At 31.7% G+C, this 25,293-nt stretch overlaps 2 protein-coding genes across 7 annotated transcripts in view; one reads left to right on the plus strand and one right to left on the minus strand.

Moving 5' to 3' along the window:
- Nucleotides 1–244: 244 nt before the first annotated feature.
- On the plus strand, nt 245–24,233 carry LOC143240502 (COP9 signalosome complex subunit 9). 5 transcript variants are annotated; one of them, XM_076483025.1, is made up of 5 exons: nt 245–395; nt 707–888; nt 3,937–4,031; nt 13,242–13,314; nt 23,957–24,233. In XM_076483025.1, the coding sequence occupies exons 3-5, from the start codon at nt 3,960–3,962 to the stop codon at nt 23,977–23,979; spliced, it is 168 nt and encodes a 55-aa protein (XP_076339140.1). In that variant the 5' UTR covers nt 245–395; nt 707–888; nt 3,937–3,959; the 3' UTR covers nt 23,980–24,233. The 5 variants fall into 5 exon arrangements, with proteins under 5 accessions (XP_076339140.1, XP_076339139.1, XP_076339137.1 ...); XM_076483024.1 differs by lacking the exon at nt 23,957–24,233 and adding an exon at nt 18,949–19,135 and having other exon boundaries at nt 249–395; nt 3,921–4,031; XM_076483021.1 differs by lacking the exon at nt 23,957–24,233 and adding an exon at nt 18,949–19,135 and having other exon boundaries at nt 251–395.
- LOC143240501 (monocarboxylate transporter 5-like) overlaps nt 20,353–25,293 on the minus strand; it is a 50,714-nt gene continuing 45,773 nt past the window's right edge. For both annotated transcript variants that reach the window (XM_076483019.1, XM_076483020.1), the window contains exons 6-7: nt 24,939–25,064; nt 20,353–22,278 (exon numbers count right to left, since the gene is read on the minus strand). In XM_076483019.1, coding sequence (XP_076339134.1) covers nt 22,124–22,278; nt 24,939–25,064 — 281 coding nt within the window. In that variant the 3' untranslated portion in view covers nt 20,353–22,123. The remainder of the gene's footprint in view (nt 22,279–24,938; nt 25,065–25,293) is intronic.

The following is a 25,293-nucleotide window of genomic DNA, read 5'->3' on the forward strand; positions in this document are numbered from 1 at the left end:
TGAATTATAATGCTGGCTGATAGAAATTAAACTTGAAAGTTACACCAATTTAAAATATCTAGAATGTCTTTACTTCTATATTGAAGTTGCCTGTGATTAAAATAACTAATAAATATATTATGAAATCCGTGATGATGAGAAACCCACTTGAAGTTAAAATGTGTTTTAGGACGGCTGGTATGGGTATTAAAACTTTCGCTAATAAAAAAGAGAACAATGTTAAGACCTTATTAGGTCATTTTCCATAAATATTAGTGAAAGTGTTACTACCCATACCAGCCGTCCAGAGATACATATTATGAAATTGTTCTAGACATCGTAAGAGGGCGTGTTAATTTATATCATTGACAGCGAAAAAGTAGTTTGATGCGAAGTAGAACTGGTTTGTTGGAAAGGTGTGGTGTTCTATTCATTTGTTAATCTTTAAATAATTTGATAAAAATATTAGCGTGATTTTGGAATGCGCATCTTCAAACATTTGAAAAATGAAAAAATAGCCATTACTAAATTTTTGTTTTCATAGATACTTTTAAGCTTCATATTTAAAATTTAAATTTCATGCCACCCAGATGGCTCAGCGGTAATCTTGAAAGTTTAGTTAAATCCCTATCATGTTACAATGCTAGCAAAACTTGAATAACTACAACCATTACTGCTATTTATCATGACCTTCAATTTAATTTTTAACTTTTATCCCTTATTCTAGATATTTACTTTCAGAATCATACTCAAGTTACACTGAAGTGTGATTAGGAAACAGAAACTTGTGAATGTTACTTTCTCACTAATAATCGGGCAATATTGACAGTTCCTGCCAAATTTAGCACTATAGCAAAGGGCCCCAAGTTTTTACAAGTGTAATTAAAGTCAACACAATGAAGCAGTGACGTAAGTGATTTTTCACGTTCATACAAGATAACGACTACGAGTTACCAAACTGAAACTGTGCCATTTGGTTGTGTTTTATTAAATTAAACTTAATGCAAGCGTACATTGCATTTACCTTCTGTTAGTTTTATTTTTGGGATGTGTAAAAGCATTCATACAATATTTTATGTTGTATGTAAATTGTGTTGCAAATGTAATTGAAATAAGTGCAATGTACCTTAGTAATAAAATAAGTACAGAAAGCTAAGAGAAAAAAAGACAATTGAATTATTAACATAAGTTTTTTCTTGTGAATTTTATACATACACATTATTCATCTCTGAACGTTTCTTTTGCATTTGCTTAAAAATATGGCTCTCTTAAATTAGAGATTGTTTTTTATTCCAAAGACTTCAAAAATCTATACACATATCCCTTTTTCCAAGATATATTGTTAAATACATCATGCAGAAAATAATGAACAACTAATTTTTTTTTTAACAAATATTTACTTCAGTACTATTTTAGAACATATAACACTAACGGTGATACTGTATACATGTAAATAAATAGAGTGTGATATAGATTTATTGAATACTCATAAATAAATAAACTGTGTGTAAGTTCTATGTCCCAAAGTAAATTATACCATGACTATAAAGGCTTAAAAATTGGTTGGTAGGTCTGTATAGTATATCTTATGCTTACCTTTTATTCTCTTATAAATTATTTTGCAAAGTCAATTTTTAATTTTCATTTATGAACAGTCCTTCTTTAGGCTTTCAGTTCACAAGAATATCTTATATAACATTTGTGTTAAATTTCCAAGTTAGTCTTTAACTTGTAGTCCAAGGTTCAGTCATAGTCACACCTAACTTGAATGAGTATTAGAGTTACTGACCTAAGAAAGAACAACCACTTGGCAACACCTTCTGCCAGTGTGGCTACTCTTAGTCTAATAATGGGATTGACTTTTATAATGCGTACTGTTGGTTAACTGAAAAATGCACTATGTGTGTGTTCAGTGACGTATTTCAGGCTGAAACTTTGGACCTTCAGATCCATACTCAAAATGTAACCATAGCATTGTGGTTAAACCTTAATAGGCCCAAAAAGGTTTACTGGCTATTTTGTTTACTTGGAAATAAAAAATGTTCTGAAAAACTGTTCATGAATGAAATTTGAATTAAAAATTAGTTTTGTGAAATAACTTGTGAATTTTGGAGAACAAAAATTTTTCAAGCAATAAAAAGGAAGTGTAAGACATAAGCTCACCAACCAATCACATTATATTCAACTATAATGTAAACATTCATTATGAAATATAAGGCTTTGTATGTGGTTTCTGTATGTCACTACTGTTAGTACTTTTTGATGAAATGACAAAATTGGAACAAAATTTTAATAATTGTTAACATGTTTATCTAGGAAAAATTAATACTATCTAAGGACATTACAATGTAGTAAAAAATAATGACATCAATGGACAGCTGTTATGTATTTGAACAAACTAACACTAAAAGTACAAGACTATATTGAAATGTCTTGTGCTTGTTTAATCTAATACTTTCAAAACATGTCCCAGATTTCATTTAGCTATATCTTAAGATCTGTCCTATGTGATGACTATTCGAATAGACTGTAATATATTTATATCAAGACAGTACTTTATAATTGCCCACATCTTTGATATGAAGACCCATAAAGGTGTGTAACTTGATTAACTGATATAATCGGTTACATCTATTCACATCAGATAATCAAAATTATGATTACATTTACTAATGTCATGAAAGTAATCAACTAATCAAAATATTGCCATTACAACTTGTCCTTAGTAGTTTTGATTAATTAAAGATTTTTCAGCATAATTGATTCGTGTCACGACCAATGAAAATAACCGAGTAATTGAAATTGTTTCTGATTATTGCTGTATTTTATTATTCTAACTATTTAACTTTTGTGTGTAGATAATCAATCAATTCAGCGTAATTGCTTAATAAGACTTATAATTAATTGATCAGAAAATTTCATTATTCAACAACTTTGGATCTCTAATTTTCTAGTTTTTTATTTGACGGTAATCATCATATTGGCCCAGTTGTTAGGCAGTGTTTTGTTTTTTATTAATAGCAAAATTGTAAAATTCATAACCATGTTATAATCATAGTTGATCACAGACTACTTTTTTTTTTCCCCCTATTGTACTCTGTCACATTCCTGAATGTCCAAATAGCATCCATCTATGCATGCATGCCAGATGTTTTATTCAAAGTCATTACTATTTCTTGCATCTAATCCACCTGCAGGCTGTTCAGTTATTGCATTTATTTTGCTGGTGCATTATTGCTTTGATTATGCTAATTTTAAATTTTATAATTCATGTCTGTAAGTATAATTTTACTTAAGTGAAATAGGAACTGTACAATCCATACAAAAATTAATAACAAAATAGTTACTTTTATAAGAGACCTTTGATAGTGGAGCTTTGAGAATGTTAGTCTATAAGGTTTGCAATAGTATCCTGACTTAAAAATTGTAGTAATATCAGGAGAGCAGATATTATTGCATGATGAAGTCATTATATTTATTCTAATTATTTTGAAATATACTAGGCTGTTATAAGATAAATTTGCACCCATCTTTTTTTAATATATACAAAAAGTGGTAGGGAGTTATAACAAGGAAAAGCTTGATAAAGTTAAATTTTTTGAGGACTAACACCATGATGGTATTAACACTAACTTTGTTTTGTGTAAACTTGGAGATGATTATCATAATTTATAGTAGTTAAAACTATTTACCAAGGCATATTGTTCATTAGAATTTAGAATGTTTGTTTCTTTTCTTTGTACAAATTTTTCTTATCTGCTGAAAACTACATCTTAGAAAAAGTCTGGGTCCATATATTCACAACTTTTTGTCAGATCTGCCTTATGGTCTAATATGCTTTGAAAATTTGCCATTTTTGCTGAAGGTGTGAGAATGTGTAGTATACTTCTTTATAATAACAGCAGAAGGTATAATAATATGCAGTACTTACATTGTATTAGTACATTTGTTTCAAAGGTTTTCTTGTTACATACTAAACCATGAAACCTGGTACTGTTGCTGTTGATGAAATGTTCCCTGAAGGAGCTGGACCATATATGGACATAGAGGAGGTAAGAACAAAATCACATAAATCCATTTATTCACATCTTGGTTTGAATAATTTTTTTGTTTTTAATGAAAAAAAATAAATTTTTAAGCACTTGTAAGTTGGTTTCATTTACCTACTGCTTCATAAGCCATTGTTGTGAATTTTAAGTTAATTATACTTGTTTGATTGCTGTGTGTAGAACTTAGCATTTAATGCTATTTGTTAATCAAATAATCAATATCCCTATTAATTAATTATTTTCAATTACATTAGTAGTACAGTGTTGCTTTAATCGTGGTATGAACAAGCATAGAAAATAAAAAAATGGGGTGTCAGACAGTTGTATTCTCTTTAGTTACCAGTTAAAAATTAGTAACAGTGGAGGCACACAGTCTTATCAACGTAGCCATAACAAAGATAGGTCAAGTGAATTTGGTGGCAGTGAGAGTCAAAATCAAGACCCTCGAATCATCAAAGTTAAACAAATTTGAAGTAAAAAAAGAGACTTGAAGGCTGAAATTGGGCAGAACATGAATTGTCTCTTAAGCTTTGTGCTTAATAATGAAGAAACACAAGTTTTTCAATTACTTGAATAATTGGAATAATAAAAAATATTAATTAGAAATTCTAATTTCAATATTTAAATTATTTTCTTGACAACTGACTTAATTTTAATTTTGATTGACTAATTCTTGGAATAGTTACTGCTCATTGGTAAGTGATTAAATTGCTTAAATCTAGCCATGTTTTTAAATATGAATTAAAGTTTACATAAATTCTAATTATTAAGTTTCCCTCCAAAGGCTTATGCTAATGAGTTTTTAAGATAATTTGTTTTTCTGCTCAAGTGCCACAAAATTCAGTGAACGTTTCTGGTTAACTCTGAATAGAAGTTTTTGTCCATCTGAAATACTTCATAAAAAATATCCATTTTTTTTTTTTCTTTTATGAGTATGCTATACTAAATAGTAAAAACATTTAAAATAATACTGATTAGGAATTAAACACCATGAAAATTGTTCTTCAGGGTTCTTATGGATACCAATAGCAATATACTTATTACTTCTTAGGTCTTTATGGAAGATACAAGATCAATGATGTGTAACTAGGGACAATGGGCATTTGTTGAAATAAGTAGATTGGTTTGCTTAGCAGTTAATAAAGGATAATTCTATAATTTTTGAAATTTTTTTACCTACATTCAGTAAATTTGTACAACAAAATTGAAAGTTTAAGTATATCAAGCTGCAAAAGAACAAAGTATTTATGTAATGTCGTGTAAAAATATAAAACTATTACATTTATCTCAATAACCACAAAAAACAACAGTATTTCAATTTTAATTATCAAAAACATTTTTCCTCAAGTTAGTGTGAAATGGACATGCATTTTTGGATTATTGCAAAGACCGGTTTAATGTTGCAACTGTACACCTGTAAGAAGTTCGTTTAGAAAATCAGTAAATATGAACAGGCCTCTGAAACCTAAAACATAAATTTTGAGAATTAAAAATAACTGATTTTTGTGTGGGTGAATTTATTTTTACCTCTTTAGAATTATATATATGCATTCAAATAAGCAATTCAAAATGTTCTCTTAGTATTGAGTAAAAAAGTAAGGTAATGGGATTAGCTTTCTTGTTATGACTAGATGGAATTATTCCTTAGATTTATGTACAGATTGTTTGTACTTCAGAATCTTCTTGCTTCTTAATTTGTCAAGATTCAACATTGGCCTATTTTTATGTAGAATAAAAATATCATTTATCTGCTTAAGTTGGAAAAAATAATAATTGTATGAAATGATAAATGTTTAAAGAAATTAAGCCATGTATAACTTGTACTTTAGATAATGATTTTTAATTAATGAAAATTTATTTGCCATTTTGTGGTGCTTTCATTGGAATATTTTTCATGATACCAGCTAAATTTAGCTTTGTGCATATGATTTAATTTTACAGTACTTTGGACAGACCAAACACTTCTCTTTTACTTCAACATAATTGTTTTGTTAACATTTGTTTTTTTGTTTTTTAATTACTAATTAATTAATGGAACAGCTGGTTAATTACTGTACCTTATTTGTTCTGTAGTATCAGCCATATTTGTTATGCCACTTCTGTATTAAAACACCTGAATTTTTCACTATAGTACGACAGTTTTTTATTTTAAATTAAGTATTCATTCTTGAAGAAAAACACTAGACTACATATACTTAGCTAAATTAAAGAAATTAACAGGGAACATATAAAACTTTTTATATAAGCTCTGTTTACAGTGATGGTTACAGTTGACAATTACTATTATTATCCTTTTTTTAAAGTTTAGAAAGGCATGAGAATTTGCTAATTTTTAATGTTTCTGCTGTATTTTGTCAGTAAAATTTGGCTCCTTAGGGAGATATTATGTTATTAATTTTTTGTTAAATGTGAACAATACATCTTGCTTATTTTAGCAAATTTTTATGTATTTGTTTCATTTAGTTTAAAAAAGATATTCATGTAAACTCTACACAGGGGTGCATATAATTAGTGCTAAAAATTTGACCATCCATACAACTTGCTTCTGGCCTTTTGTGTGGACTGTGACCACACAAATGTTTCATAAGCAATGCCTAAAATTTGACCTTTTTCATTTGGGCTACGTAACAGGACTTTATGGCATGAAGTTTTGTCCTTCTTTCCTAATGTTATACATATATTCAAGGCACAAAAACTTAGTGCTTTGAATTACATGATATCTGTAATATCTCTAATGTTGAACTGTTTCAATGGAAAAAAAAGAGAAAAAGAAGGAAGACCTGATTCATGCAAAGAATAAATCAAAATACTCTACCAGTGGCACACCAGAGGTGGTGAGGAAAGTTGAATAGCTTGCCACTAGAAGTAACTCAAGAATATAATATTCCATTATAGCCAAAGTAAGAATCAACTTTGTGTAAATTATTTTGTTTACATATCCAAATTTAGATACAAGCTTCTCATATCAACACATATGGCACATGTAACAACAACACATAACTACCTTCAAATACCAGCAAGATAATAGGTTAAGGAAACCACCTGCTTGGTGGTTTTCAAACTGGACTTCAAAGGTGCTGACAAATGATGACAACTAAGATCTACCAAGGCACAAAATTTTACTGCTTTGAATAACATGACATCTGTAATGTTGAACTGTATCAATGGGGAGGGGGGAAAGGAACTGTGTACTATATACTGATATCTGTAATGTTGAACTGTATCAATGATCACCTTGATACAATGGAACTGTCGAGGTTTACATTCTAATCTAGGTGACATCTAAGCACTGGTTGCTTCCTACCATCCTGTATGTCTTTCCTTACAGGAAACATTTCTGAAACCTGTTGATACAGTTACCTTTCAGCAGTTTTCTTTATACAGAAATGACAGGATGAGTGTATGGAGGGGTAGCACTGTTGGTTGGTCAGCATGTGCTAACCCTGTCTTTGCCACTCGACACACCCTTGGAGGCTGTTTCCTTGGGTCATACTATCACTGTTTGTTCTTTCTGCTTGTTGCCTGAAGAGACCTATGATCAGTCAGATCTTGATGCTCTCATTGAACAGTTGCCATCTCTCTTTTTAATCCTGGGAACTTTCATGGGCATCATCCCCTCTGGGGGAAGTGCTCATATTGATGGGAAGGGTTGCTTCATAGAGTGTATGCTCTCCGATCACAACCTTTCTCTTTTCAATACTGGTTTTTATAATTATTTTCTTGCACTTAGTTCTTTACTGCTATTGATCTCTCAATTTGCTCTCCTTCACTGTTCTCCCATTTTTCATTGAAGGTTGACAATAACCCATGAGGCAGTGATCATTTTCCTATAATTTTGAGAAAGACTGACTGCAGTTGATGCCACCCGACCCACGTGCCCAGATGGAAGCTGGTTCAAGCCAACTGGCCCTCTTTCACTGCTTTTGCAGAACTTTATCCTACCATTGTCTGTAAGCCATTAATAGATGACTGTGTGGCAGCAGTAGTACTGACTGTATTATACAGGCAGCTGCTTAATGCATTCCTAAAACAACTGCATGTTTTCCATGATATCCTTGTTCATAGTGGAATCCTGCCTGTCACATGGCACAGAAGACTCAAAAACGGACCTGGGATACTTTTTGCAGGTGTCTCATACTCTAGAACCGCATCTCTTTCCAGCAGGCTCGTGTACAGACTCATTGAGTAAGACGCCAAAGCCAGCAGAAATCTTGGATTAAGTTTATAACCAACATATCTTCTACCACCAGTTCCAAAGTCATATGGGACAAGATTTGAAAGGTCAGTGGGCAATATAATTCTGTCCCTCTCTCGATCTTGCTCTGTAATGGCCAGGAAGTACCTAATACCCAGAACATCACCGATACTCTTAGTGAAAGCTTTTGCCAGGTATGTAGAACTTATGCTTCACCTCTACCTTTTTAGCAATAAAGACTCTGGCAGAGTGGTCACCTTTTTTCTTTCAAGCTGATTGTCTCTGTGAATATAATTGCCTGTTTACGCTGGTGGAACTCAAACTGGCAGAATATTGGTTGGACCTGAGGATGTACACTATGAGATGCTGCACCACCTATATTCTGCATCTTTTGCTATTCTTCTGATTGTTGTTAACAGGATCTGGCTGACACGAGAATGTTTTTCCTGATGCCTGGCACCAGGCCATTGTCCTATCTTTCTCTAAGCCTGGGAAGGATCCCAAGATTCCTTCAAACTACTGTCCAATTGTTTTGATGAGCTGTCTTTGTAAGACCTTAGAGGGGATGGCTAATGTTCATGTTGTTTGGTTCCTCGAATTAAACAACCTCCTCTTGCCCACCCAGTGTGGGTTCCGACGACAACGCTGTGCCATGGACCACCTGATATGACTTGAAACATCAATCAGAGAAGCCTTTCTCAAATGATATCTTGTATCAGTATTCCTTGGCATTGAGAAGGCTTATGATACTATATGGAGGTATGGCATTTTGTGAGACTTTCATTTATGTGGGTTACGTGGTCATTTGCCAATTTTTATTAAAAATGTTTTAATGGGCAGGCAATTCCAAATTCATTTGGCTTTGACACTTTCCTGTTCTTTTCCATCTTTAACTGTAAGCTGACCTTTATACCTCACATCAAGCAGCTATGAGTCAAATGTACAAGAGCCCTGAACATCCTCCATGTCCTCTCTTCCACTGCTTGAGGAGTCAATCAATGTTCTGTGCTAAAGATATATCATGCTCTTATTTGGTCGAAACTGGACTATGGGTTACTCATCTGTGGCTATGCCAGAACCTTGGCCTTGAAGATGATAGACCAGATTCAACATCAGGGACTTCTACTCTGCACCGGGGGCTTTCTATACATAGTCTCATGAACCTCCTCTATATTTCTGCTGTTTGCAACTGTCTTTACTGTATGCTTTGAAACTTTGATCCTGCCACAGAATCCCACATGGGGTTGTGTTTTCCTTCATTGATAGGTCATGCTTTTTCATAACAGATGAACTGCCATTGCTCCTATTGGCCTTCGTATCCAGGCGCAGTTGGATGAATTGGATTTGTCTTTGGATAACTTTGCTGTATCTACAGGTCAGCCCATCCCACCATGGCTAATTACTATCCCCAAATGTGACCTTTCTTTAAGTCATCTGAGAAAAGCAGACACTCCTGATTGGAAGCACTGTCTGTTATTTGCTGAGCATTTTTCGAACCACATTTCCATTCCTGTTTTTATATGTGGTTTGAAATTAGGTGACTCTGGGCTTTGTTGTGGTTCGATGGTTGTGTGCAGAATCCCCTCTACAGCTTCTGTGTTCACTGCTGAACTGTATGCCATTTCTCTTGCCTTGGATCACATAGAAGCTAAGCAGAACTCAAATTGCACTATTTACACAGACTCACTTAGATCTCTACTGGCCCTGGAATCACTTCACATTAGTTCTCAACCTGGTCTCGCTGATATTCAAAACCAATTGGCCAATTTCTCTTTAAAATCTACTTGTATCTAGTTTTTTTGGATACCATGCCATGTTGGTATTTGCAGGAATGGGCTTGTCAACACATCAGCTAAATCTGTCTGCTCTGGCACTATCACTGCTGTGTCTGTTCCATACATGGACTAAGGTCCTGTATTCAAGGCTCAACTCTGTGCCAGTTACCAGTCAACTTGGAGTGAACAATGTGAAAATAAGCTTTTCCAAATAAAACCCTCTATTGGACTTTGGTCGTCTTGCTTCCGTGAGGATCGGAAAGAGAAAGTTGTCCTAATTAGACTATGCACTGGTTACAGTTTTTTAACTCATAGTTTTCTTTTATTTGGGACTGATGCACCAACGTGTTGTCTCTGTGACACTCGAAGCACAATAAGCTAAATTTCACTGTCCTGTTGTTGTTATTATTCTCAACGATGGCACCATTTTAAACATGTTTTGTCCCAAGGTTTATTCATAATGTTAGACAGTGTTATTTGAGATGGTGACACTGTCTACCCTAGAAATGTTTTTAGTTTTTTAAAGGCCATTTATTTCTTTAATGCTATTTAAGTTTTTTGATTTATATATAATTACAGTTATGCTACAGAAAGTCCTTTACAGCTTGTGTTACTGTAGTTTTCGTCTTACCACTGTAGACTAGATAGAAAAATTGGATTTAATGTGATTTATGTTTTTAATTCAAAAATTAGTTTGTTTTGTTTTACCTCAATTTCCTTTTATGAATTTTAATAATCTTACTTTAATTTTATATTTTTACCAGATAGCCTAGTTTTAACAGGTTCGCCTGGTTGCTGTGCACCATAAAACACCAAACCTACCAACCACAAAGTAAATTAAATAAGTATAATACTACCTACACAAACAGTCTTTTGTATCTGACAGTGAAATAGCCAAATGTATAAATTACACCCTCAACTTTAATATCTGGTATTAATAACAAAAAAGGACTATGCACGACACAGCGTATTAAAGAGAAAAAGATCAAAGCACAGTAAAAACAAAACAGCAAGGGCAAACATAAACATGGAAACAACTGAAACACAAACATGATTTGCAGAACAGAAAGTACATGAAAATACACTAATGCAAAAAAAAAAAGAATTACTTAAAGAGATACAAATACCATCACTAAGAACAATAAAGATACATGATGAAGAAAATAATTTTATACAAGTTATATCAAAAAAAGCAACACAAACAAAAAACACAAAACCTAGCCACAACATCTCATGAAAAGGAAACACATAGACGACTACCAAAATATTTTATTATAAATCAAGGTATTCCTGGCATTTTAAAAGAGCCACAAGGTGCTGCTATAAATCAAAGGATGTAAATTGGAAATAAAACTTGTGGCAGTGAAATGACTTGCCAGTGGTGTGGTGTCCTTGTGAGAGGGACATTAGCTGCTGACTTTTACCATCTTTTTAAAAAATAGCTCAAAGATGCTTTTGCACCCAGGAATATCACAGTACATATTTCTGGAACACAACCAAATGTTAAATTCTTTGTAATAAAGGATATCCACACAAGCATTACAGTAGAACAAACTGAAAATTAACTTGCACTCAGAAACAAATTATACAAGAACAGAATGAATTATCTTCAATAAAACACAAATATGATTAAATTATTCACACATGAACCACAAGATATCAAGAACATGATATTGGAAGGTTCTTTCTGTGGTATTAGAGATTTACAATTGAAAACCCAAAAACATCTGCAGTCAAAACACCACAAGATGTGTACATGTAGCTCTCCCATGCTTAAATTCAGATTACCCTAAAGAATACATAGAACCAAAATGCTACATCTGCCACCATATTACAAGGGTTGTTCTAAGTATAAGAACACCAAATATTTAATATGCAAAACAATTCAAGTCTAAATGAAATAGGTACACAGAAGTTGAGAAAAATACCATACTACCAAAACCAAAAACTACAGAAACAAGAATCACTTATGTATAGACTACAACTTGTATACATACGTAGGTAGCATGCACACAAACACAAAATCAAGGAATGCATAAACAAATGAAGGAAACACAACCTCAATCAAATAGCATTACTTCACAACAATAGGACCAACATACAATCCAAACACATTATGAACAAATAGCAAACCTAATTATGGATGCAGTGAAAACATTTTCTTTGAATTCATCAAACAATACAAAAACCCACAAAATCAAGATGATTGTATCATGGTTTTCATAACTAGCCAAACAACATCTCACACCGTTACTACCATACATAATATTACTATACAGTAATACAAACCTCACAGAACAAAACTACTCGAGACTATAAAACAAACTAATTATATTCTTACTCAATAATAGAAATCTGACAAAATTCATAGACATGTTTCTGAAAGGGAAAGAATACCATAACCTACAAATCAAATAGAATAACCAGCATGCAAATTACCATATTCAAGCCAAACATTAACAACAGTTCAGAAAGGAAGAAGAGATTGAAGGAGCACCTGATTTTTCCAGATCTATGTAATGACCTGTAGCACAATGTTGAAAAGATGATGAAACATCAAGGCACTTTTGTTGTGTTGTGGGAGTTGTGTATGTTGAAGACAACATACAAAAAAGGCATGATTTGCACATTATACTAAGAGGAAAGTGATTCACAACTTGGGTTCTTCTGATTCACAAATTGTGATGTGAACCTGGATATTTTGTCCCATGAATTATGCATATAACACTAAAACATACTTATAAAGCTAATTCAGTTTTTATTTACACCCACCAAGTATTTATCCCTATGCCTATGATTTGTAAAGTGAAACATTTTAATATTTGTATATTCATTTCTTCTTTAACTGTATAATGTTTCATGAATAATTGAAAAGGGCTTGCTATCAGTGTTTTAAAACAAAAGAAAAATTAGTATTTGGATATATTTGAAAAAATACATTTGCTGTTCCTTTTGTGAAAATGATGAAAGAAATGTTTTACAATAAAAGAATAATTTATAGATTGTGGCAAATGATTTGAATGACAAACTTGTATAGTACCCAACTCTCAGTGATAAAGAAACAAGTGTATTTCATGTGATTTAAGGTTTTATATTTTCCAGTTCAAATAGAGCTAAAATGTGCATAGAATATTTAGTGGCTACATATATTTGTGTTGTGTGTATAGTGATATTACATTAACATGGAAATTCCATAAAATTAATTGTGGTGTCAAAATGTACTCCTACTATTTGTTTGAATAGGCAGGAGGTTCCAGTGGGCTCTTAATGGATTTAGCAGCTAATGAAAAGTCTGTTCATGCTGAATTTTACAACAGTAAGTAGCTTTAGCTGATATTGTGCTGTCATGTTTTGAGGTAAAATAATTTTTTAGTCACACCATTAAAGTCAGTTATGTGTAGTACCGTAATATTTTTTTCTCAGCATCATGTACTTCCATTATTTTGAATTAATTAGAAACGGGTTTTTTACAGAAGTTCCTAACTTAAAATGTATGTGTTTGTGGAAATATAAAGATTTAATCTTATGGTTAGAATAGTTTATGAACTTTTGTAAAGAGGTATGACTATATTGTTAAAAATATTATTTTGTATGTAACAAACTTCACTGTTGAAAATTAGTGTGTTGGAGTGTTACAATAAGAATGATACTCATTATAAACTGTTAATTCTTAATTGGCTCAGCACAGGCTCAAAGTAGGAAATGTGTAATCGTATTGTGACTATAAGGTTTTATTCATAGGATAAAGTTAAATTGTGTATTTTGCTCAATCTAAGCCAGTGTGTTACTCTTATCAATTGTGACATTTCAACACATATAACAGCCTATTAGAGCTTATGTTTCGTGATCTGTGGTATTATACATCATTTATTTGAATATTGATACACTTTTTACACAGTTTATATGTACAGGGTTGGTTTGCAGGCAAACCTGGAGCAAGGTGTCATGGCCAACCTGAAAACCTCTCAACATGGATTTCCATACGTGGTGAGAGGACCTCCCAGAGAAGGGTCTGTACTTTCAGGTTGCCTTGTAAAGCTACATGGTGGGTGGGGTTAGTTGGCATTGAATGTTTTCCTATGGATTTTCCTTTCCCTGAACATATCACTGTTACACAATCCAAAATAGTCATGAAATATCTTCTGATTGTATCCCCTTCTCTCTAACTGCATAGTTTATCAGTGGGCCTATACCCACACTCAGCAGGTCAGATATCAAATCTAAAAGGACTGTAGAAATAAAATAATGTCCAACATCTCTAGTTCCACCAGCTCCACAGTTATTGGGATGAGAGATTGCTACTTTCCTTTTAGGAGGGAAGGAACTGATGATCATTCTTCATTGGTCTAACACTACATTGCTCAGACCCAAAGACATTCATTATGAGATGTTGTTAAATTTATCTCTTGCCTTTCTATTCTTGTGGTTGTTTTTAATTAGATTTGGCAGCAGAAGATCTTTCCTGATGCTTGGTGTCAGTCTAATATACTACCCTTTTCTAAGACTAGGAAGGATCCAAAGATGCTAATGAACTCTTGACCTGTTGCCTTGATGAGCTGTCTGTGTAAAGTCTTGGAGAAAATGGTCAGTGCTGATGTCATTCAGTTCTTGGGGTCAAATAACCTCCTCTTGATTGTGAAACATCAAATAGGAAAGCCTTTCTCATGAAAGAACTTCTAGTTTCCATCTTCTTTGATCATGAGAAGGATTATGACATTATATAGAGGTACAGACATCCACTCCTATGGTTTGCATGGCCATTTATCAGTTGTTATTCAGAAATTTTTATTCTCCAGGCATTTCCAGATCCATGTGGTTTCTACACTTTCATTTTAACAGGAATCTCCAAGTCCCTCAGGGCTGTGTTTTGAGTGTCACACTTTTCAGTATTAAGATCAACACCATCTCTCATCAGCATCATCTGGCTGTTGCAAACAGTCTCTATGTTGATAACTTTTGTGCTTTGTTTTGGTCATCAAACATGAGATTAATAGAGCAGCAGCTTCAGACTGCCCTCAATCATCTTGTGCATTGGACCATTGCAAACAGTTTTACTTCTCTTCTTCAAAACCTGTTTGCATGCAGTTTTGCTACCAGTGAGAAATACATCCTCATCCAGAGCTTTGGCTCAGTGAAGTTATTATTCCTGTGGTGCTAAAGATGTTTCTGGGACTTTCTTTTGATTGCAAGCTGATGTTTATCCCACACATTCAGCAACTTCGTGTCAGGTGTGCCAGGACACTGAAAATTCTCTGTGCCCTCTCTTGAGGAGCAGATTAGTGTTGTGTGTTGAAGATCTATTGTGCCATCATAAGATTAAAACTTGATTACAGGTTTCTAGTTTACAGTTCAGCCAGGTTCTTGTCACTTACGATGCTGGACCCCATTCACCATCAGGGAATCTGGCTCTGCATGGAGGAATTCCACACTTTGTTGGCCCAGAGTTTGTATGATGAGTTTCATGAATCAACTCTTTATCTTCAACATTTGCAATTTTTCCTGCAATACACTGCTAAACTGTAATCCTTGCCACAACATCCCAGCTGAGATTGTGGTTTCTGTCCTTGGAAGGCTGTTCTATTTAGAGGTAGATGGTTAGTTACTCCACATTTTGGCATCCATATCTGGGAGAACGTGATTTAATTGGGTCTGGCACTGGATGACATTTCCACATCTGGTGTTTGACCCATTCCTTCATGGCACATTACCATTCCCACGTTTGATCTTTCTTGAAGTTGTCTGAAGAAGTTGGATACTCTAAACTGGAAGTACCATCTCTATACCAAACATCTTTGAAACCATCCCTTTGTTCCTATTTTGTTTTGATTGACAATACTTAAACATCATCAGTTCTGCTTTTTTTTTTTGTGCTGACTCTTGAGTCATGAATTCTAGTTTCAAATAATTTTCTGATCTACAGCTATTTTACATGGTCCATCAAACTGTGTCCTTGCCATTAGAGATCTTTTTCAAACAACACTTTGGTAGTTTTTTCTTAATACATTGCAAAAGGCTACTTCTGCAAGATGGCAAACTTTGATTTATTACTAGCTTCTCACAGAACATGTCATATTGTAAAGTGTTAATGTCTTCAATGCCAGTGTTTAGCTAGTATAATATGTAAACACATTTTTCGTAAGCATTTGTTATGTTATCAGTCAACTAAAAAAAATTTTTTTTTCTCTTGTTATTTCTAATCATATCCAGGACCTTCTTCTTGCCTTTTCCCTTAAAATTAGCATTATTACACCCAGTTAAAGTATGGAAAGGTATAAGTAGAGAGTGCATGTCTAGTTTTGTCACAATAGAATGTATGAGAATAAATTTTGATTCTTTTTTGTACCTGTCTTGAACAACATTTGAATACATATTTTCTTAGTATAGTATGTTCCAAAACTCAGAACATCTTTATTAGGAGACCATATTACTGTGTGTGATAAATGTAATTTTTGAATCAGTAATGTTTATCATTAATCAGGAGTCTGCTTCCTTTAGTGTTGAATACATGTCATTCAATTTCTCAACTCTGTTATGAGTAATCAAAACAACTCTTTCATGATTCTGAAACCTTCTTGTCCTTGTTGTTTGGATTTATAAGATACTTATTCACATTTCATGACAAAATTTGCTGTTATGAATAAATTGTTTGTGATGATCTTTCCATATTTCCATGCCTTTTTCCCGTCTGCTTTTACAGACTTCTAGATTGTACCTATGAGATAAAATATGGACAATATTGCTTTCAACAAAAACAGATGTTATGAATATTTTAAGGTCTTCAAGAAGTTCTCCAAATGTGTTTATACTGACTCTTGTTGAAATTTTCTGAACTTATACCATTTGGCCTGTGAATACTACCAGATTCTTGTCTTTTATATTGGTCATAAAGTCTTTGGAAGACAAAGATGATGATGCCTCATACACTGTATATCTCATGGTCTGGTGTTTGTTACTTTTGAATAATGGTCCATTCTCTTCTGCTATGGCTAGTGGAACACTAGACAGTTCATACTAGAATAAATGCTAAAGATTGACATTTCTATATTTGGAAATTACTACTAACATTCTGAAAAGTCCATTATCTGATTCTATAGAGTTAACTTTTACTTGTTATTTACTGTTATTTCTGTAAATGGTGGCAAAGACATTGGTTTTAGCCTTTTGATTGGTACACTGTTTGGTGTTGAGCTGATATTCAGACATTCTTCTACCAAATCAGTTGTGGTCTTTCTCTAAACTTGAGAGCATTTAGTAAATCCTATGCAACATTAGTTGGACTGATTACTTCTGTAGCAATATTTGTCAATGATTCTAGTCCTTTCTTATCACAATTTAAATTTAGCAAGTATGGACTGCAAAAGTAATACATATCTAATTTCTTTGTGGCTTTAGTGAGGATTTGTGTGGACAGTGGTAGTTTCAAGTCAGGTGTTACTTGTACATGATTAGTTAAAATGTGATCTGCAGTTGCATTTATTTTATGTTGTTGATTCTTCAGTGTAGGGTTCTTCCAGTTTCTCCTATGTACATATAATGGTAGATGTTACATGTAAGTTGGTAAATAACATTTGAGATAAGACATCCATTTTTCAATTACAAACATGTTTTTGTAAGACAATGGGCTTGATTACATTGTAGGGTACTCTGCTGAGATTTTGAAAGTTGGTTTTTTATGGTTGATGTGGCTGTTTCATAACTTTAATTGGCATTTCAGATTTGTTGATTTGGTTTTTATTTTCTTGGAGATAGCTTCATCAGTTAGAAGTGTTGTATGTAAATGTTTAGTTTTTTGTTATCTTTTGAATTTTTTTTTCCTCATTTACCAGTGTTTTTTCAAGTTTTTAAAAAAATTTGCATCATAGTAAAATTTACAACTTAATATTTCTAATGCATGGTGTCAAAATGCATGTCAAATATTCGATTAAAAATTACTATTTAAACCATTTGAAGCTCTGTTCAGCCAGTTATGGTTTGTGTTTTAGTGCAACACTCTTGTAGAAGCTGTAAAGTGAAACACTGAGTGTTCAGTTATAGAAAAAAATAATTTGGTATTATAAGGTTGTTTATTTCTAGTATTGAGGTGATAAATTATTACTGGCAATATCTTATTAATGTCTATATCATCCATCAAAGGAGCAGGTGCCTTTGTTTTAGAATGGACACTTTCCTCTACAGTCTTCAAGTCACACCTTATTTTGAAGTTTTTGAGTATAGAACTACATTCATGTGCTGTTAAGTACCTTTTGTTGCCTGCTAAACATTATACCTTCTTACTTTGACTGCAAGTCCTTTACTACAGGTTGTCCAAGGCTGAGATCAAACCAGATGCTGTTGAATTTCCTTGATGTTGATATTGTTACTACATATTTTCCTGCTTCAAATTAGAGGCTAATACTAGGAGTAGTTTCAGGAAAGAGCAACATTTCTTAGATGCACATGGGTCCCCATTGGTGCTGTTTATATACATTGGTTTATATACAGAGGCATAGCACAGAATTACCCTAAAGTATTTAAGATGGCTGTCCCAGTCTGGCATACTTGTAGTTGCAGTGTAATGGAACCAAAGTCTGAAGACATTTATGTATTGCTTCCAAAAGGCAAATGTTAGTTTACTTTTTTGTCCTTTATTAATAAATTCTTGATACAAATAACTGTATTTTTGTAATTTGGAGTAATGTTTTTGAAAATGATTACTGCAAATGAATACACATTTATCAGAATCTATGTTTTGGGTTGATAGCAGAAAGTTCATGCTTGTCTGAACTTCTAAACATTCTTTTTTTGGTTTAGTAACATCTACCTCAGTAATTCTGTTTACTTGTATGACCCATGAAAGGAAATCTGTAAAATGTATCCTGCACATCTCCTCAAATATAAATTTATATACATTTATATAATGTATATGATCTTTCCATTAGTTACTAATACTAACTTTTATCCATGTTTTCAGGTTTTGATGACCTGTTTGATGATGATGATCTGGAATAACACTTGACATAGAGAAAAAAAAAAGTTATAATTATCATAAGAAATGTTTTCAATCTTTTGTTTTGTTGATATGTACATGTATACCAGTATGATTCCTGTTTACTTGTATATACTGATATGAAAAAATAAACATCTTATACTGAACAAAAGTAAGTTCAAAGCTGCTCTGAAGCAACTCTCACAAATAAATGTAATTTTTTAAAGTTTTCAACTATGTTGGATTCCTTAACCCTATCATGATGGGTCACTAGTCAAAGGCCATGTCATCTCATTTGTTGATTTGTATTTCAAATTTTTTTCAACTACTATTTTATGAATTTTGTCATTAAGTTTGGTATCAAACTAAACAGTATGATCGAAATTTTTATATTATGTATTATTTAATTTCTTTATTCATTAGTAAATATTTAAAAAATGCACCTAAACATTGATTTTTGTGTGTTGCATGGTATGTTGAATGAAGCACTGGTTCAAATTGGATGTTTATGATGTCAAAATACAAAATATAGTGTTGTATGAATTAGAAACACAAATTATTAATATTTAAAAGCTACAATATAAAATAAAAAATCTATCTTTTCTGTATGATGAGATATTACTGATGCACTGAATCAAAAACAGTGGCTTTACTTACCTCCTTCAATTTTTGGGAACTGACTAATATACATTTAATTCTGTATATATGTGAATAACCAACTGAAAACTCAATGCCCTATAAGTGGTTTTGCCAGCCACGTTCAAATATAATGACATTATTTCTTTCTTTCAAAACAAACCTTTGTGCTGGTAAGTTCAGTTTTTTTGCCTGCTTGAAATTTATTTGCTTTTTATTTATTACCTACACACAGCATTACTACAACTGATAAATTATAATGGATTTCTGTGGTAATGATATAGTAATTTATTATTGTTTGGTTATTAATATATATAAATACACACACAAAACCTATAAAACATTGTGTTTCATACCCTGTGTGTAAAATTTCTTAAAGCCTAGCATTCTATGAGAAGCAGTAACCAAGAACAAAGGTTGTAACTAGAAAAGATAATTGTTTCCTTTACTGCTTTTTTCCTTTCTTTCTGCTGTTCAATGTTTAAGAAAACTAAATTTAAATTCTTATTTGTAAATAGTAATAATGTATATACATGTATAATGTATTATAACTGAAGTTATAATCTTATAAATATAACATCTTCAGATTTGTGTTAATTACTTTTCTGTGCATTTGTTAAAAATAAAATCTACATTAATTTTTTCTAGGGTTAAAATATTATAGTTAATGCTACTTTATTATCTGAAAAATAACTCTCATTATACATACTAACCATGGCTGCAGAGAAAAATCAAACACAACATGTGCAGTAAGTAGCAAAGAACAGAAGTATTTTATTTATACAATTATTCTTTTATTGAAAAAAAAATTGGATTATTTATTGGTGACATAATTTAGAAAACAGACATCTAAAATAATATGAAATAACTAAAGCTATTATTCTACTTAAATTCCCAGATATTCAACTTGCACAATTTTAAGGTTTTGTATTTTGACCAAAAATGAGCATTTAACATACAAGATGCATTGCAGGTAATGGGACTATACAATAAAATGCAGACTGTATCAACACAATGTACTATAAGCACCAAAGTATATAATAATGGAATAAGAACAAAAACAGATTAATTTCATCATAGCAGTTTCTATTGCTGCTACTCCTGAACTGACTGAAGAAAAAAAAAAATATTTGTTGAGCATCAGAATAATATTAATTTTTGGTCGCCAACACTTTTACCTGTTTTGTTTTTTTTAAGTTCTTTTAGATCTGTTATTAATTCTACAAAAACAAAGAGATTAAAGTTATCCCACAATGCTTATTGAAATATTTTGCTTTGTATGTTTTCAAGTTTATATGATAATATTACATACATTTCATTTTTTTGCAAAGAGGTATTACCAAAAATATAATCACAGAAACAACCTGCCTGAGCAAAGAAGCTTATAATTCTACAAAGTTAGATAAATATTGATGAAAACATAATCATCCTTTATTGGAAAAATGGGATAGATAAACAATAACATACATAATATTCAGTTTCCAATTCTGAAAGACTTAGATAATGGACAAACACGTTTTACCTGACTGATATATGCAAGTTGTAAAATACTTTCTGCTGTTTAGTCAACAAAAGTTGTCTTGAAATAATTACTTAAAACTACATTCTTCAAAGCAGTATATTTCTGGTAACACAGTTTCTCCTCCCCCATAAATGTTCTCCAAACAAATGCTAATACGTGTTATACTCTAATTTATCTAAAGTTATATTGGAGAAGAAGGCATAAATATAACTTGTTAGACACATCTTGACTAAAACAAATTTGGATAGCATCCATATATAAATTGAAAATAAAAAAAGTTTAAAACTGAAAGACAGATACAGAACATGAATATTTCATTTTTTGACAAAGTTGAGATTTGGACCAAACTTGCAAAGAAAGAAACATTGGTAAATGCAGTTTACTGGATCAATGTAAAATGTTTTCAGACACATTACTACAACAAATCAATGGGTGGCTTATGAAAAAAAAAAATAATGGGGATATTTGAAATAAAAGCAATTTTATGGAGGTGTCGGGAATAAACAGCTTTCAAAAAATCTTGTAGATTAAAATTTCACTTTGTTTTTTTAAATTCTAGAAGTGCAATAGTTTCAAAGACACATAAACACTTAAGGAGTTTGCATATTTCTTAGGAAGTTACTAGGTTCTTGCTGACTTTATACATTCCTTTGAGAAATTTGTTTGAAATTAAATATACTGATAATAAAAAATAACGTGTATATTATTATTTTTGTAATGATAAAATATTTAGAAAATAAAAATTCCCAAAATGACATGATGGTATACAAAAGATAAGTGAATAACTAGAATTTTTATTTAGTATTAAGAGTAAGGATGAGAAGAAATGCTTTTTTAGAAGGTGTTCAAAAGTAAATATTTATTATAGCTTGTATTAGAATGTTTCTAGTCCTTAATTTTTCTATTTGAAAATTCTATTTGAATTTGTTTCAGTATGTCAGAAAAATACATACACAGATTTGTGATAAAAAGTTTAATTTTAAATGGATATCAAATAACTTCTCAAACTCTCTGTACTTGACCACTTGTTTGGGTAGGAAATTTCTGGAACTTCTGAATGCAAGGTATAAAAAACATCATCAACCCACTTATGGCTATCATAACTCCTGAGACATAGAATCCAGGGTCATAGGAGCCTGTACCATCATATAGCCATCCTGCAATTAAGAGATCACACAAATTGTACTTTTAACGTTTTCTTAAAAAATAAAAATAATTTAAAAGGTGTCAGTGTGTGTACCTTATTTCAGTGGAATATACAATATTATCTTATGATGCAGTTATATCAACAAAACATTTCTTCATTGGAAATCATTTTAATGCAGGCCATTTATAGTTATATGGGTTCAACGTTTTTATTATTATCTTTTGAAATATAGGTAAAATGTCTTAATTCTGTTGTGAGTAATACATATTTTATATGTTTAATTTTATTGTGGTTTTATATCTATAAGGAACAGAGAATAATACTAATGATAATTTTGTTTTCTGGTAATTAACCATTTAGGAATAAATATATTCTCACCAGTTAAGTATGTGTATATTAATTAATTTGAAAAGTGATCATCACTGATTAGCAGGATGAACTTCACTTTCCAAACACATGTTGAATGTGTGTTAAATTTTTCCCAGCAAACCAAGGAAATAAACAATGGTGGGGAGTTAAAGGTAATATGTTGCCAGGAGAAAAATTTAATAACAAAGCAATAAAACAAACACAAAAATTATAAGTATGACTCAAGCCTTTCTTGCAATTAAATAGTAATTATTTATGTTTTGAAAATTTGTTAGCTGAATGTCTCATTACTTTTTTCACATATAAAAATATTTAAAATAACTGTTGCCCTGAACTTGTGTTCTCCTTTGCAGTTGTCTATCTTTGAGACAATTATCACAAATTTTTTGAGTAAATAAACAGATTAAAGTCTAAAATCAACCTAGGAGGGAATATACATTTTGATTTGAACATACCCCAGACACAGAATATCAAGAGATATTTAGGGTATGTCCATTGGGAGCTTGTAATAAAATTAGTTTTGTTTAAGCATGTGATTGATCTCCTTTACTCTTATATCTAGTGTAGATATTCAGATTATCATTTTGTTGTATTGTTATACACACCAGTCAGGGACTTTTTTTTTTTTTTTTTTTACATGTTATCCTTTACTTCAGTTTTGCTTCAGAGGGGAATATAAAGAGTGCATCATGCTTTTCCTGCCATATTTAGTTTTCACCAGGTTCAGATGATTAAGGTAGGGTGGACGTGGAATATATTAGCCACAAATCAACTCACTTACATGCAGAAAAAGCCCTTAAAAGTGAAATTGCATAACAGGTGTATATCTTTAACTGTATAACTAACATTCAAATGGTGTGAGTTGTGGTTGTTTTAGGTTTAAATGACTGATAAATTACAAAACTAAATCTGTGAGCATTAATTAGGGATCTATTTATAAAAACAGATAATTGGGGACATGGTGAGATTCACATAAATTAGATCACCATTTTAATTCAACTCCTTATATATGCTTTCCACTTAGTATAATGCCTTATTATGATAAAAGTTTATGATCTATAGAAGTAGTCTAATACAAGATAGCTATTCTTATGAGCCTGCTATAGCAGGATTTACTATAGAAATGTAAAGGAGATCACATGCATTTCTATGCCTGTGTTTGCTAACATACAGAGGTAATGTGCATTTTGGTGAAGGGTTTCATATTTGTATTTTTAGAATGGATGGTAAACAAAGTCAGCAGCTGAAATATCACAAAAAAAGGCAGCAGAAAGAAGAACCTTCTTACAATTTGTTTGTTTTTTGCCTTTTTATTCTAGATACAATGTACGTAATCTGGTAAAGGAGAACACGTGGAATACACAGTTATCTTTGTCAAAGTGGAAGAATACGACAATGTAGTCTGAGTGCTAGTTTTTGGCACAAGGTGTTTCAGTAGTTATGTTTTCAAGAACATTGTAAATCATACTAAAAGGAAAATTTTTTTTTCAACATTTTCCAATTAAAAATGGGCATGTAAGAAAGCCTGGCCCTTATTTCTTAATCAAGTGAAAGAAAATTCTGTCAGAAACTCATACTTGTTAATATTCTAACCATTCAACAAATTAAATACTTTACAACTAGTTGTGCTGCTATAATATATTTTTAATGGAAAAATAATTAAGGTTTGAATGTTTATGTTAACCCTTATGATTAGATAATCCTTCAGAAAAGTACTTATTGAAAGTAATTCTAATGTAAATACCATGTTTATTAAATCAAACTTTTGAATCACAGTATTCATTGTATACAAATATATTATGTTTAACTAATTATTCAAAATTAAATAACTATTAGAATCCTGAACACTACTCATAAGACATGAGTGAGGTTTTTTTCCTTCCATTTGTTTTATTTCAATTCACAAGCTTTTGATGAAAATATTAGAAACCACTTATATATTGTAGACCTGAAGATAGCTAATAAAGTTGTGAATTACATAAACACTTATGTAATGTTTCCACTATCGTTCATACTATAATTGCTACAACCATTATTTTTATATAGAACATGCAGAAGACCACAAAAGTGGGAATAAAAGCTCCTTAGTTCTGTGCTGTATGTTGTTCAGAATCATTTACTGAAATTACACAAGACGTTTACGTGCACTGCAGTCATGTATAGAGACTGTTATTTCATGTATCGGTAGGAGTTAAGTGGCCTGTTGAAGTCATTATATTTCCACAGATGTAAATTAATCTACCTATAATGTTTCTTGAAAAGCTTTATCAGATAGAACAGATGACTTGTATAAAAACTCACCTGTTATTGGAGGGCCTATAAGAGAGGCAACTCCTTCAAAAAGAAGAAGTAAGCCAAAGGCATTTGTCAGTTTATCCAAGCCAAGTAGATCCACTAAGATGACAGATGTAAGACTAACGTATGCACCTACAAAAATAACTCACAATTTCATAATCTTTATTACAAAGAAAACCAAAAATTAAAGTGACTCAGAGTTAGAATGTTTATATTCTTTATTGCAAACTCAATTCTCCTGTATTTTATATTATCATTGTTTATATTATAGATAAGACTGGTGATTAAACTGTACATTTTGCAATGAAATATAAAATACAGAAAGGTGAAAGAACACACCAAATAAAATATGTTTTAGTCT

This window comes from Tachypleus tridentatus, chromosome 13 (assembly GCF_004210375.1).
Source record: "Tachypleus tridentatus isolate NWPU-2018 chromosome 13, ASM421037v1, whole genome shotgun sequence".
NCBI lineage: Eukaryota > Metazoa > Arthropoda > Merostomata > Xiphosura > Limulidae > Tachypleus > Tachypleus tridentatus.

Excerpts from the sequence above, each read along its gene's own strand:
- LOC143240502 (XM_076483024.1), top strand. The coding sequence starts at position 3,960 with ATGAAACCTGGTACTGTTGCTGTTGATGAAATGTTCCCTGAAGGAGCT. Across the intron at positions 4,032-13,241 it reads CATATATGGACATAGAGGAG|GCAGGAGGTTCCAGTGGGCT; the intron begins GTAAGAACAAAA and ends TTGTTTGAATAG. Across the intron at positions 13,315-18,948 it reads TCATGCTGAATTTTACAACA|GTTTTGATGACCTGTTTGAT; the intron begins GTAAGTAGCTTT and ends CCATGTTTTCAG.